This window comes from Centrocercus urophasianus, unplaced genomic scaffold, assembly GCF_019232065.1.
Source record: "Centrocercus urophasianus isolate 14NV4802_14NV808 unplaced genomic scaffold, USGS_Curo_1.0 seq_1169, whole genome shotgun sequence".
Taxonomy (NCBI): Eukaryota; Metazoa; Chordata; class Aves; order Galliformes; family Phasianidae; genus Centrocercus; species Centrocercus urophasianus.
The window spans coordinates 1-15,877 of record NW_024884330.1 but is presented as its reverse complement, the minus strand read 5'-3'; the positions used below and the strand labels follow the sequence as shown (position 1 = coordinate 15,877).

The 15,877-nt window shown below is 39.9% G+C and overlaps 1 protein-coding gene across 1 annotated transcript in view; it reads left to right on the top strand.

The window, feature by feature from the left end:
- Window positions 1-612, top strand: part of LOC122155484 (alpha-N-acetylneuraminide alpha-2,8-sialyltransferase-like) — a gene marked incomplete at its 3' end in the record, with an annotated part of 28,369 nt that extends 27,757 nt beyond the window's left edge. The window contains exon 2 of the mRNA XM_042809364.1: window positions 468-612. Coding sequence (XP_042665298.1) covers window positions 468-612 — 145 coding nt within the window. The remainder of the gene's footprint in view (window positions 1-467) is intronic.
- Window positions 613-15,877: the final 15,265 nt, after the last annotated feature.

Here is a 15,877-nt window from a genome sequence, read left to right as displayed (position 1 = left end):
AGTGCTGTGTGTGCTGGAGAACCTGTTTTTTTTATTAATTAGAAGTGATTGAAAAGAATGGGCTGCTTTCTGCTAAATCTTTTTTTTATTTCTTTGCCATTCAAGAATGAATGGAGGGTTAACTTTTAACTGTCTACTTCTAAAATTTTCTAAAAAAAAAATAAAAAAATCAGAGTTGCTGGCTCTTCTTTAGGTAAAAACTAAAAAAAAATAATTAGGAAGTTGCTAAGTTAGAATTTGAATTTCTAGGTCCTCTAGCTTTCTGAGTTCTCTGTTAGTATCTGTTATCTGATGCGCAGCATGGTCACCTGCAGCACACGATACTGCTGGGAAAACAAATGGCTTGCTCTCTAGCACTCAGGAGCTGTGGGTCACTCGGGTGCTTGGGCCATCAGTTAAAAATGGACTTTAGAGATGGCTGCAGAGCTATAACTCATGCATCTCTTTCTTTTTGTTGCCTTTTCTAGGAAGCTGCTGGAAGACTGCTGCGACCCTGGGCAGCTCTTTGCCATGACAAAACAGAACTCCCCAATGGGAAAGAACCTCTGGTTTGATGGGGAATTTTTGTATTCTTTCACCATTGACAATACAACTTACTCACTATTCCCACAGGTTAGTAACATTTTTTTCTTCTTTCAGCATTGATATGTTAATATACTAAATGGCAATATGGTACAAATGAATATAAGTTAGCTAAATGTTAGTCAATAAGTACTTTACCTTCATTTCTAAATTCAAAGCAACTTTTTTACTTCTGCATTCTGAAAATTGCAAAATATGAGTATTAATATTTCCTTGGTCACTTTCCAGTTGTGCAGATATACACAAGTAATGAAATAGGACCACCTGTCTTGGTTTTGAAAATGGTGATAAGTTCTGGATATTTTTAGAGTGTGATTTCTGTATTTCTAGCAGTGATCACACTCCTGAACTGGGATTTCAAACTGTGACAGGCAGAAACTTCCCTCAGTTCATCATGGACTGAAGGTCCTTGCATAACTGTGTGCCCCAAGAAGCTGGCACTATAAATGAATCATCAAATCTGGCAAGACTGGTGCTGATGCTGTGTGAGCTGGCAGGGCTGTGGGGCTCACAAGTTGAATCCTGAGGATTCTCCTGTAACACATAGACATCTGTCAGAGTCATTGGCATACGTATTCTATTTTTTTTCTTAAGCTGTTTGAAAGGGCAGCTTCTGGCCTGCGTTTGGATCCAAGTTCAGATTAGATTGGTTCCACTGATGTCAGTGGATTTGCTGCCGTATAGGCTGGCTGAGTTTATCTGGCTTAAATGTAAAAGGAGAAATATGTGCAGACCTAAATTTTCATTTCAATTGCTATGATGCTGATTATTTGGAGTAACTCTGTTTACCTTTCAGTTTCACATCTAGGCTTGCTCCCCTATAGATCAGTCTAGCTAGGATATGGAGACAGCTTGTGTGAAGGTATCCAAGTCACCTCCAAATTAATGGAGTTTATTGATGGCAAACAGTGTAGGCAACAATAACAGAAGCTGACGTGACTTGGCTGACTCTTGTTGTGCTTTGAATACTGGAAATTGTTGTTCAGCAAGTTGCTTGTATTTTTATTTATATATTAACTAATGTTAAATTAGTTTATGATATTAGCATGGAATGTGGGAGGAGATATGGTTTTTGTGGCTATGGGTTTAAAGAAAGCCGAACATCTTGACATATTGATTGGGTTAGATGTTATTTTAATTTCTTAGATTAAAGGTATAGGTATTTTTTAAGTCTTGCAGTTGATGAGTCCTTCACACAAGGTTTTCCTTTTGTTACTGTTTCATTTATATGTGTAGCAGAGTTTTGGCTTGTTAAACTGATGCTGCAAATAAACATCAAAAACTGTTAAAAAATAAACAAAACTAGTTTTCAGTTCTCAACAAAAGAATTATGGCTTTGAATTAGTTTAGTTTAGAGGTGAAAGAGTGAGGAAGGGCTAAGACATAGGGAAAGGTGATCAGAGCTGCCACTTCTTATGTTAAACAGAGGAACGGTGTTCTGCTGTGTCTTATTCAGGTCGCTACCACTTTCATATCACTGCACTGTGCCTTTTGTAATGGACATCTATCTCCATGCATTCAACATTCCTTAGGTCTGTTCCACAGTTGTTGGTCCCTGCAAGCTGAATAAACAAGTAGATGTCTGATGCGTGGAGGATGCTTTCCCTGTGGTATGGGTAGAAAGGAGCAGTTCTGCTGGATTTCTCTCCCTGCTTTTGAGACTTATAGAAGGTTTATAGTGGGTCCCAGAGTAGCAGCTGTAAATCTTTTTTTTTAATGTGTGTTAATGATTTCTTGCTACAGCATTGCTCTGTTTCTTGGAGAAAGCTAAAATCCTTGGTAGAGCAGTAAATTTTATACCTTGCAGATGTTGTCAGCAGCCACTTAAAATATGTATAAGGTTTTCAGTGTTCAGAAAGCCCTTGTCTGGGCTGGTATAGAGAGGTCATTGTGTTTTGTGCTGGATTTGAGATTTCACATTTGGTTTTGTCGGGATTAAACTCAGGCACATCCTTCCACAGAAAATTACAGAGCACTGGATGGGCTTTTTCAGAGAGGTAAGTTGTGGGTAGAGAGGGGTAATGATCTCAGGAAGTCCAGCAGTTTCCAGGCTCCCAAGCCCTGTCCCTTAAGATTTTGAGTTAGCCAAATTGAGAGTAATGGCTCTGGGGCGGCCTGAAGAGATAAAAACTGAGGATCAGTGTGAGTTGAGACTTGAGGGTCTCTGACTGCCTTGAACCTGTCCAATGGGCTGCACAGAGGCTGTCACGGTACTGCTGGGTTGCTGGTGGGAAAGCTGGACCATTGTGATGCTCCAGCTCCAAAGCAGTGCTAGGAAACAGCTATAGAATTAATTATAAAAATGCTGTTCTTTTAAGAATTGTCAGGCAGCTGATTTCTAGAAATGCTATTTGCTGCTTGTCCTTTTCTTGCGAGTGCTCTTCCCCATAACTTGATGTGCTATTCCAATGTATTCTGCCTGCAGGACTTTTGTAAACCTTTATCAGATGATTTCCAAATAAGCTTAAAAGCTTATGAAAATTGATTTGCAGCAAATTCTTAAATGAAGTTTTTTTTTTTCTACGTCCCTCTTTGTTTCAAGAAAAATACCAGACTGTTTTTCAGGCCTCTACTTCGAAGAATGATTTCTGTTAGCTGACTAGCAACAGGCAAGCAATTTTTGTGATTTTGAAGATTAATATTCCTTTCAAATGTATTCAGAAGCTTAAAACACTTACAAAATGTGGGTAATATTCTGAAATGCTCAGGGGATGTAACAGGAGTGTAAAGGGCGGCAGCTAAGATGATTTCATTAAAAAAATATTTCCTCCAAAATAAGAGGAAAGAGACTCCACCCCCATCATTCTGCTGTGTTTAAGCCTTTCTGTGCTTGCAGAAGATTTCTCAGTGCTTAACTAGTTATTAACTTAAAGGATGAAGTAACACAAAACTAAATAGGAATTGTTCTGTTTGATGGAATAGAATAAGCTGACTATGCATCAGTGGAGACTTACAGAACAATGAGTATCTCAGAACTTAATATGCAAAGTGTTGTTTACTTTTGAAAGTGAACAGTACAAAATGGACTATTTTTCACCTGAGTAATCCGTGCAGATAAAGTTCTTAAAGCTGGTTCAACATTTTCTGATGGATTGCTTTTCCTCTAAAAAAATGCTATTTCATTGGAATATAAACTTGGTATCGGTTCAATGGTTTTTTCATATTTTATTTGAAGTGAAAAGGCTAGAAGGTTTTGGTAGTGTTACAATATTTCATTTTATCATTTTCAGAATGCAATATTTCAAATGTTTTTGTTTTTTTATCAGCTCTGTTGCTAGCTTTTTTCCTATCCCCATGTTGTTTGATTGTAATTGTACTTGTGCTTCCTCTTCCTCTGTGTCATTTTTTTCTACTGATTTCTGGAGCAGAAGTAGTTTTCTTTCTTTAAAACAAACAAACACAGAAACATTACACAGGCTGCAGCAACTTTCCTGTGCTGGAGAGAAAATGCTATTTGCTCATAGTGCCCCACGGTGAGAGGAAAGGGGTGTAAGATGTGGCTGATCACAGAGCGTAGGGTGCAGTGAGGGTAGACACCTCTTCTACATCTGATCTCCCAAAATGTATTATGGTGGTGTTGCCTGCAGCTGTTGGATTATATGATGTGAATTCAATTGAAGGCAGACATTTCTTGACAACAGCTTCACTGTATTGCTTGCTGTGATCCATGGCATTATTTGGCAGTTTAAGGAGACAAAAAGCATAGAGGCTGCATATTACTGTAGGTGTGTGTTTAATATTAACAAAGGGAGGTTATTCTTTTTGTGTGCCTACCAGTTTTCTCAATCATTTCATGTAGGCATGAATTTTCAGTATTAGCCATGTAAGGATGGTAATTTTGGTACATAGCTGAGGCACTGAAGGATCAGGGATGCAGAAGGCTGTATCACAAGCAGAATCAGTATCGTGGCTGGATAAACCTCTGATCATCCAGGCTCTGATGTCTCAGGTTGACTACCAAAAGCCATGAGTGCCTTCCAAATGTGTTCCTCCCCACTGTGGTCCAAATATTCTTCAGGATGTTAAACTGTGTGATGTGAAGTCCTGTTCCTGGCATGATGGTGATGTGCATACTTGTGACTCTTCAGCCTGGAGTTTCAGTCATGTAGCTCTGGTCCTGTTGCATCGTACTGAGGCATGACAGCAGGCATAACTAGCATTTTCCACCCTTCATTATCTGTCTAAAATAGGAGAAACCGCCTTCCATATATTCCCTTCAGTAACTTTTAGATGCAGTGCATAAACCACACTATTTTATTATAACCACAAGAGTAGTTTGGATGCAACTCAAAGCCAGGTGAAAGGAAGGTGAATTAGCAGCTATCAGCTTCTAAGTTAGAAGAATGCAAGCTCATTTCAAACATTTACTGAAAGAAATTTGCACCCCTTGCTGTTTTTTTTTTTTTTTTAACTCACCTGAATTTGAAAACAGAATTCTAGACTATATTTACTATTAGGGCAAAAAAAACCTCTTTCCAGTATTTAACTGTTTTTGCAAATAATAGGTTTTTGTTGCTGTCAAAAGCTTATAGCATAATTTTGAGTAGAACTGATACGAATTTCCAAGGCATATTCTTCCAGAAATGTTAAAAGGATGTTTAAATCAAGTGGAATTATTTCCTCCTCCGTGCAAGTTATTATTTTGAAGGAGAGAGAATAGTTTTCAAAAGAAATTTCAGAAGTTAAACTTCTTTTTTTTTTTTTTCATTAGAAAAAAATGAAATATTGTACTGTATTTCACCTGAAGCAATTGGATATTTTAGATACCAGTGAATTAGTTCAAATTAGTATAATGATATCTCACCTGCTCCAAACTCTTTCTGAAGTTGTGTCTGCAAAATGTTGTCAGACAGAAGGATGGTTGCTTGTGATGAGTATCTCATGAATAATCATCTCAAATGGCTGATGAGAAACCCACAGGAGATGGCTCTGAATCACAAATAAATTTGTGAAAGCTAGCAACTGTTTCTGGGTACCTTGTAAACAGAAGAAAAACACTGTCTTTCAAATAATTGATTAAATTTGAGATTTTGTCATTAATATAAAGGTAGGGAAAGTGTTATTGCTTCACTTGTAAGTGTAATGTGGAGACTTTCTCTGGCAGTTTTCTGGGTTATCTAGGTGAGTGTTGTGTCTGATAACACCTTAATGGTTAGGATCTATGGGTAGTTCTGAGTGATTTTAGACCAGAAGATAGACTTGATCCAAAAATGGTGTGTAAAATGGCAAATCGCTTCAAGTGAAGGGTATAGGATTTGATGGATTCTGCTGTTGCCAGAAGGTATGAAATTATTAACTTTGGTGTTGACTTTGGAAGTGCTGTATTACTCTGTTAAAAGTGTTCTGGTAATTTTTGCCAGCACTCTGACTTACTGAAGTACTCTTTTCTCAGTAATTAATTGCTTCTTGGAGAAATTGAAATATTGGATGTCATCTGTGTCCTGATTTTTTTTTTTTTTTTTTTTTTTTTTTCCCCCCTTGATGTCCTGGGCAGGGGAATAATGTGCCTGCAGATATAACCACAGCCTTTTAGCAACCCTTATATTTTCTCCCGTTGATTCTGCTGTATAAGTAATACTTGTGTGACTTTTGTGCTGCATTTAATTAGTATTTGGGGAAATTTCTTATTTCTGTCACTTTTATTTCTTCTTTATTCTCTCTATTTTTTTTTCCTCCCTAAGCATGCTGCAGTGCAAGTAGTCTTCTTGGTTGTGTCTACATATGTTTATTCAAAATAAAGTTGTAGTAAACATATATTATTGCAATCATGGAAAACATAACTGTATGTTAAAATGAGTAGAGGCGGTTATGTCTTGTGAAATGACATTAAGAATGCAATTAAAAGGAGATCTGAGTTGCTGGCTTCTGAACAGCCTATGAAACTGTCAGATTGTGCCTGTTGTAACTAGGATATGAAATGCTAAATGTACAGACCTGACAAATTTTGATCTTTTAGAGCATGTGTCTTCCCTTCAATACTAAGTAGTCTCTATAGTATTGAGGTAATTGAGATTAAAAAACCTGTCTTAGTATTTAGTTAAGTGAAACCTGTACCCTCACTTTGATTACTGACTAATTAAGAAGTGTGTAATTACACCATTTTGTGCAGCCTGCTGGCAAAGCAGGGATAGGGTATCATCTGCCGTATCTGGTTGGTTAAGTAAAAGCCAAGGTCCATCTGAAACTACTCTATATAGACAAAGTGTGAACAAGCCCAGTGGTGAAAATCAAAGTTATGCTAGAAAGTCTATGAGATGGAATGTGCATTGTTTGAGAAGATGTGTAATGGGCTCTGATGTTAAATCTGTCACTGTTGATCACCAGATGCGTGCTTTGGTCTTTCTCTGCTTGCCAAAATGAGTTCGGCCAAAATGTGTTCAGCCAGACTGACTTATCTGCCTGGAGTGTATCTGCACATGCCAAACTGGTTTTATCTCAGTCAATGCAAACACATAAATAGACACTGACCTTTCCAAATGTAGCAAACGGAGGGGAAAGGGAGAAGGACATCTAGCTGCAAAGTGTCAGATGTCCCAAAGGCAAGGAAAGGGGAGGAGCCACCTTAGCTCAACATCTCTGTTTCAGTCTGAAGTGACAGTGTCAGTCACTTTCTGAACTAGGTAACAGAGAGGCTGATCCAAGCACTGTGCCTTTTTGATGGACTGACCCTCAGGTGTTCAAAAAACACAGATCAATCCTGTTATGCAAAAGCACCAGTGCCTCTGCCTAATGTTTACAAGTCCAAAAGTAAGTACACAGAAGCAAGTTATTATTCTTCAGTCTAACAGAGAGGTGCTCACGTTATTGGGGACTTGGTACCAACTCCTTGGTGCTGGTGGCAGCTGGCCAGCAGTCTGCACCAGCCCTTAGTACTGTGACCAGATGTGTCACGCTGGGAGACAATAAAGCATCCCGTATCAGAACGAGCAAGGTCATTCACAGGAAGCAAAGATACTTAGTTACAGCTGCAGAGCAGTTTCTGCAAAGGAGCTGCTTCTAGGTACATGCAGAAGCTAGAGGCAGTTCACTTGTGTTCTCAGGATAACATTCACCCTTTCTCACCAGCCACTCACCTGTTCAGGTCGTGATGGGTATTTTTCCATACAAATCCCATTGCTGTTTGGGAGCTGGGGGAGATGAGGGTGTGGTAGGGCAAATGTGGCTCTGCTTCTGCATTGTAATAAATGCTGAGCAGAACTTAAAATACCATCACAACCAGTGGGCTTGCTGTGAATCCCACTTCAGACAGAAAAGACATGGGGTGCTTTCAAGAGGATGCTTCAGCTGTGAGAATGTTTCAGCTCTGTGTGACTTTCTATTTGGAAAACACTTGGAGTAGCACAGCTGGTTTATTAATTTGTATTAGTACCCGGGGCTGTATGGTTGCTGACTGGTAGAAGCAGGCCTGCTGAGAGTGAAGAGGCCGTGGCAGAGCTGGGTGTTGTGAACATGGCTCAGTGGGCCCTGTGGAATCCCTCTGGCAGAGGCAGGGAAGCTGTTGGGGCAGAGTGTGTGCTAGTTTCTACTCATTAGCTGCACAACTGAGCTTTTCTAACTCAAGAGAAATTTATTACAGTAACTAGAAGACACAGTTATGCTGTGGGACTGTAAAAGACAGAGCAAAAAAGACCATTTTGAACCTAAAGACAAAGAGGGCAGTGTGGGCTAGGAGGATCAGAGAGTCTGTGCTTGTGCCTGGGAATTTTGCAGACTTTCTTGGTTAATGTTGAGCTGTTTTACAGGGATGTAAATTTGCTGCTTCAAAAGCTAGAAATGTCACAAGTGGAGGAACAACTTAAAGGGAGTAGTTACAGATGAGTGGCTATAGGAACAGAGAACTTCCTGTGGCTACCAGTAATTACAGGGCGTATGATCTGCCATGCTGAGGGTATGAAAATACAAATCAGATATAGTTCTAGCTTGCCCAAAGGCAAAGCAGTTAAGATTGTTTTGTTTGGTTCATTGTGGCTTTGTATAATTGATGACAATTATAAAATCATAGTATGGCTTGGGTTGGAAGGGACCTGGAGGATCATCAAGTTCCAACCCCTTGCCACAGAAGAGAAAATTCTTGCTCAATGTAAGTTTTTTTTCTGAACTCGTTTATATACCAATATTTCTGCCCAGAGGGCGATTAAACCTTCTTTGGAAGCCAGTGCTTAAACCTTGAGTAAAATTTATCCTTTATATCCTGGCCACCTGCTAGTCTTCCTAATTATTTATAAACTTTAGTATTGAATTATCTTGTTCAGTCTATAAACTTCTCAAAGTCTATGTAACTGTATATACCAATTATTCAGTGATTATGTTGTGTTAAATTAATTTGCTCTATTCATTAGTTAGCTTTCTTGAGGTTTAAATACTTCTGAAGTAGACTTCAAATCAGTACTGGGGTGAGGCTTAGGTTTGGTTCCTTTTCATGCTTAGCATTTACTACCTGGCAAGAAGTCTGAGTAAGAACTGATGGAACATTACATATTTCTGTTTTTCATGTGGTTGTTTGGTTTCTTGATGTGGCACATAAATTGTGCTGGAGTACAGCAGATTATCAGATGATGTTCAGGAGGCATTTCACCCACAGCAAAGATGTGTATGCCTCTGTTCCTCTGACTGTTACTAAATGTGGATGGAAGAACAACTTCAAGTCTTGCAGGCTTGAAGAAAATCAAGGAAGGTTATGCTACTCCAGAAGTTATAAAAAGGAGTAGCACATTTGCAAATCTTGTAGGAGGATTATGTAGTGACTTTCAAAGGGTCCTTGGTGTTGCACTCCTTCCTCTTGCTTAGGAGGGCATATAGGCCTAGCTTTACATGTAATGAGAAATCTACTGCATTACAGTTTAGGAATTGACTTACATAGTTGGACGTGGTTGATTTAGAATCTTTATAACCTAATACAGTATGGAGGTGAAGGGCGGTTGGTTCTCTTCTGGAACAGCTTTAGTTCATCTAAACAGCTCCCAGGAGGCAAGTATTGACTTCCAGATGGTATTCCAGACACTATGGTGATCTTTGTATAACAGGATGCACCAGAAAAATCCCACTGTGCATATGAAGTAATGTTTAGCTTACTGTTGTTCATATTAAGAATTCAGGATGCTGCTTTTTTTTTTTTTTTTTTTTAACTGTCTTGTTTAACAGAGCTTAGGCTTTTACAGCATTAGAAGAGATGATTTTGACAATGAAATCAGTGCTGCAAATTGTCCGATGGCCAATAAATACCAATCTGAGGTGATAATTTTGTGTGCTGGCTAAAGAGGTGGACTATGATGGCATGATAATCAGCTGGCAGATCTTTAAGGAAGCTTTCCTCAGGGCGCAAGAGCTCTCCATCCTGCAAGTCAGGAAAGGAAGGCAAGAGACTGGCATGGCTGAAGCAGGATCTGATGGTCAAGCTGAAGAAGAAAAGCAAATGCACAGACAGTGAAAACAGGGAGAACTGTGGGAAGAGTATAAGGAAGCTGCTAGGTTGTGTAGGGATGGAGTCAGGAAAGCCAACACCCAACTTGAACTACACTTGGCAAGAGATGCCAAGAAGAACAAGAAAGGCTTCCACAGGTACCTCAATCAGAAAAGTCCAGTAGGGTGTACCCCCTGTAGTGAATAACATGGACAAGCTGGTGACAGCAGACAAGGAAAAGGCTGAGGTACTTAACGTTTTTCGCCTCAGTCTTCTCTGATAACTGCTCATCATGCATCCCTCAAATGTTTGGTTTGGTAGAAGAGGGATGGGGAAATTACATCCTTCCCACTGTAATTGAAGGTCAGGTTTGTGACTATCTGAGGAACCTGAATATTCACTAGTCTATGGGTCCCAATGAGATACATCCCAGAGTCCTCAGGGAATTAGATGATGTAGTTGCCAAGGTACTCTCAATGATATTTGAAAAGTCATGGCAATCAGGTGAAGTCCTGGGTGACTGAAAAAAAAGTCACTCATTTTATAAAAAGGATAAAAAGGATGACCTGGGGAGCTACTAGCATGTAAGTCTCAGCTCTGTGGCGGGGAAGATCATGGAACGGATCCTCCTAAAAGTAATGCTAAGGCATATGGAAGGCAGGAAGGTGATATGGGAGAACCAGCATAGCTTCACCAAGGGCAAATCCTGTTTGACCAACCTAATGGCCTTTTATGATGGTTTCATTGCATCATTGGACAAGGGAAGAGCCACTGGTGTCAGCTATCTGGACTTCAGTAAGGCCTTTGACACGGTACCGCACAGCATCCTTCTCTCCAAATTGGAAAGATGGGGATTTTGATAGATGGACTGTTTTATGGACAAAGAACTGGTGGCAGGATTGAGTCCAGAGAGTGGTGGTCAGTGGCTCAATATCTGGATGGAGATCAGTGATGAATGGTGTCCCCCAGCAGTCAGTGCTGGAGCTGATACTCTTTAATATCTTCATCAGTGACAATGACAGTGGGGTTGAGTTCACTCTCAGCATGTTTTCTGATGACACCAAGCTGTGGAGTGTGGCTGGCACACCAGGGATGCCATTCAGAGAGACCTAGACAGGCTTGAGCAGTGGGCTCAGGAGAACCTCATGAAGTTCAGCAGATCCAAGCGCAAGGCCTTGCACCTGTGTCGGGTCACTGCCAATACAAGCTGTGGGATGAAAGGATTGAGCACAGCCCTGCAGAAAAAACCTGGGGATACTGGTGGATGGGAAGCTGGACATGAGCCAGCAATGCCCTCACAGCCCAAAAAGCCAACTGCATCCTGGGCTGCATCAAAAGAAGCATGGCCAGCAGGTTAAGTTAAAAAATCTTGGGAACAGTTAGGCTGGAAGTTGAAGATTCCTGACAGCCAGAAGAGCTACATGAACATTGCCTTGTGGGAACACTGTCTCCAATGGCTTTATTTTTCTTTGTGTAAAATATACTGGGTTAATTGGCTCCAATTTATTATGAAGGTTCAGATGAAAGGCACTGGATTCCAGATGGTCGTTTGATCAGATGGAAATGACCTGAATTAAATCCTAAATATCAGTTCTGTGAAAGCAGTGATGTTTTCTAAGAGTTCCAATCATGTGGAAGAAGTTAAATACCTTCTATACACTGGCATGGGAATAGCATGATACAAGAAGAAAAAAATGGTCCATGGCAGGGGTCCTAGCTTTTTCTTTTGTTCAGAGAATGTGTCTCTGTGAGGAAGGGCATGCAGATGAAACATATAATTCCTCACATCCTGTGCTTGGTAAGTGTAATCGTAATGGTTTGTTCAAAACAACGTCTGGATTCATGGAACAATTTAGGCAAGGGTATATTACACTGAAATACGAGTGCGTTGCTGTCTCTTGCTGATGGGGTTATCTAGTCAGCTATTCAGTCAGATAGGGATATATGTACTATGTAATGCTGATAGACCAATTTCACATGTGTATAACATCTCCTTACTTATGATTTTATGGGGTGTGACCAAAGTGTCTGCAACCTATTAAGTCCCATGGAAATGAGGCATTCCTACAGAGACCGAAGAAAAATATCTGCACAGTTAAGGTGTTAGCAGAGACACCAGTGTTATTGCAAACATCTGTGGTATGTGTAAGCAAGCAGCTTGCTCAGACATCTATCCTCACTCACCTGTTTTGTAGCATCTCACTGATTTTTGTTATATCTAGTTAAATAGATGTCATAGCTAGCCACAGATTTATGCCAGGGAATGCCTAGCAACAATACGTGTTGATTGAGAATGTGCTTGTTATCTTCATACTGTACCTGCTGTACTTGGACAAGAAGAGCCAGTTGCAGAAGATAAGTGATTTGGATGTGTCCTCTCAATTGAGAGACACCAAACCAAAGTCAACATGAGCTAGACTTCTTTTACACAGTTGCTTTTGCACTCAGAAGACTGCACAAAAAAGTGCATTTGTTTACAGCATGTAATCCAGACATAACTTTCTAACTTTTACAGATACAGGCTTTTAGGGGAAAAAGCTTTACATCTTCACACAGGGGATCCACTAGGCAAGGCTACACCAAAGTACAGAGGCACTGACTCTTTGCACTGACGTGCACAAAATTGTCTGGTGGGATGGATGGTGGTATTCAGAAGTCAGTGCCTCCCCCCTCCCCCCACCTCTGCTCCAGATAGCTCTACCTGGGCTGTGCCTGACAGATATTATCTCATAATTTCTCCCAGCTTCCAGTAAAGGCAATTTCACAGCCCACTAGACAGTCCATTCCAGTACTTCTCTATCCTTACAGGTAAGCTGTGTTTCCTGATGTCTGACTTCAAAGTACCCCTTGGCTATAATTTAAGAGTTTATTTTCTTATCTTTTACACATACAACTTTTAAATTTCCCAGCAGCCTTTTTCTGTATACTCAACAACCTTGACTTCTTCAATCAGACCATTTTTTTTAAGCACTGAACATTTTTGTTTTTCTAACTGTATGTAAGGAAGATGCACGACAACTGTGTGGAGGTGGTACAAAACATTGGGGGAATAAAGGCCATATCCTCTGAAGGGCAGACTTTACAGGCACTTATCTGCTGGAATAGGCTTGCATTTAGTGTTGCTAATCATTCCTGTAGCCAAATATCACTGGATGTTGCTGCTAATGAGGCAAACCTTGTGTTCTGGCACACATGCTCATTTTTTCCTCACTAATAATACTCACTGAAGACCGAACAGGGAATGGACCTGAGATTTCTTCTCCTCTCTTGGGCAAGATGTCTGTAATCACAGCTCTACCAGAGTGCTTCAGCTATTCTAGCCTGTCTCTCCACCACAGTAAACTGAACATGTTCTATGCAGGTGGAAGGTGGGCAGACAATTGTCAGTGATCAGTGCCCTGTGCAAGGGACTCATTGAGGATTACATTAAGCTACTATTGTATACTGTTTCTCAGTGTATAGAGTCAAGATGAATTAGACCTGACTGCAGGGCATGAAGTAGTACCAAGAAACACTTTGTTGATCATTCTTAACCAGGTTGTGAATATAATAGGAGTGGGAATATGGAGTGTATTCTGTTTTTCAGATTGGCTAACTTATTTGCTAGGGCCTAGGCTTAATAGCAGACAGTTTAGGAGAAAACAAATGCGAAGGCTACACAGATCTATTCTGTGATCCAATATTGAGTCTGAAGAAGAAATCAGAAAGCCGAAGATAAATAATCCTTGGTATGACTATGATGCTCTTTATAGCAATTCCCTCAAGCACTTTACAGTCATTCAAATTCAATATATGGTGTTACTGCACAGTTAAATCTATGCCTAGAAACCTCTGGAGACAGTTAAAACTAGAGCTTTTGCATGGGGAATATGTGGAGAAGAAATACTGCCAACCCCCCTTTTCCTGTACAATAAACATATATGCATGATGAACCACTACATCTTTTGCTTCATAGACCAAATTAAAAAAGCATTAGATCAACAGTATCCTTTTATCAAGTATGATTCTTCTAGGGAAGGGTGGATTTAGCCTTTGTGGCTGCTTTCAGGGTAATTTTTTCCACCAAGTTCTTGGCCTTTACTAGCTTTTGAGCTGACGGATACAGTAATGACTGTACCTGAGTATCTTTTGGGGATTCCAGCCACATGCTGAGGGGAGCTGGAATGAAGTGGATATATTGTAACAAGCTCTCTGTGAGTATAGCTCAACCAGGTCATCTAAGTTGCGTGTATTTACAGACATGTAAAGTTGTAAGAAGTGACACCTTCTTAGTCAACACACCTTTCATTTCACCAAGGTTGATCTTCCCACAGACAAATTTTTCCTTCCTGTCACTCTTTCAGAGCACATATAGATACAGAAAAAGTTGCATTCTATTCTGCTGTGCTCCTAAATAGCATTGTCAGCTTGATAGTTTTCTTTATACCATACATTTGTTAGATGCTAAGATTTTGCATGACTTGATTACCCTTGCTTCTCCATGCAGGTGCCAGAGTATAAGGCAGATCAAACCAGGTCTGATTTGTGAAGAGATCTAACAGATGTCTTGACTTCAAAAATTACATTTTCCAATAATGAGCACTTGCTCTTCAAATCTGTGAGGGCAAAGCTTTGGATTGTCTGTTGAACTAGGCTCCTTCTATGCCTAAATTTGAGCTGAGGTCTGACTGAAAAATGTAAAAGCATAATTTTTTTTATTTTACTCCCAGACACTGAGCCTTTGTCTTGTCTTTTCTCAGAGGGAGTCATGTTCATGGCTTCTTAAGATCCGGGTAGCTCTGCTTCATTTTCTCCTGGGTTTCAGTCCAAGGACTCTGTACTGAACTGTTGTTCGCAGCTCCTTGGTCTGCTGTTTAAGTTCTTTCTCCTGCCCTTCTCACCACAGTTTTGTCTGGCTTTGAATTGTCTCCTTGGTAGTGTCCATACTTTACCACCTGCTACCTCTATTCTTCAGTCTTCACTAGCATCTCTTTTTAGCTGGTCTTTTAATACCAGTTAGGGGATCAATTTACTCTCCTGTTAATATTTTTTGGGCTGCTGTCATGTCCCTTGGAGATCACATAGCTTACTGAAGACCTTAGAGACAGAGAGTTGTTGTAGTGATAGAGATAAGGAGCATGAATTTCATTTTGCACCTATTTTACAGCTGCCACTTTTCTAGCTTCTGTGAGGTTACATCTGTTGTACACTGCTGAGGGGATTTGAATCCTGCATGAGGCTGAGACAACTCCCTTCTATCTAAGTGCTATTCCATTAGCCCAATGCTAGGGTGATTTACACACCTGGAGTGAAGTTCGAAGTGCTCTAGAAATGAACTACAGCTTTTCGTGGTCAATTTTCCAACTGTAAAATGATCTACTCATGATTGGTGTCAGATAGGGGTTGCAGGTTTGAATTGCTTATTCCTTTTTTTTTTTCCCCCTGTGGTAATACTCTGTAATAATGTTCCCCTGTTATTCTGATAGCTTTGCTCTGGTTTTTAGGGTACGTGAACACAAGAAAAATAAACTCTGTAAAAGGAGGTAATTTTTTTTTTTTTTAATCAAAGCAAGATAAGTGTAGCTCTTGTAAAGCATACTTTCTCTGCAGATCCCACAGTACAGATTTTATGGTTATTCTCCATTTCCTGAATGTGGAAACACATCTTTCTAAAGTGATGAGCAAAATCACAGAATCACAGAATTGTAGGGGTTGGAAGGGACCTCCAGAGATCGAGTCCAACCCCCCTGCCAAAGCAGGTTCCCTACAGCAGGTCGCACAGGTAATCTACAAAATAATTCCGGTTTAATGCATATGGAAAAATATGCAAAATTGAATATATATATATATATGGAATATATATATATATAAAATATGGAAAATTGAATATATATATATATATATTGAAAATGCATA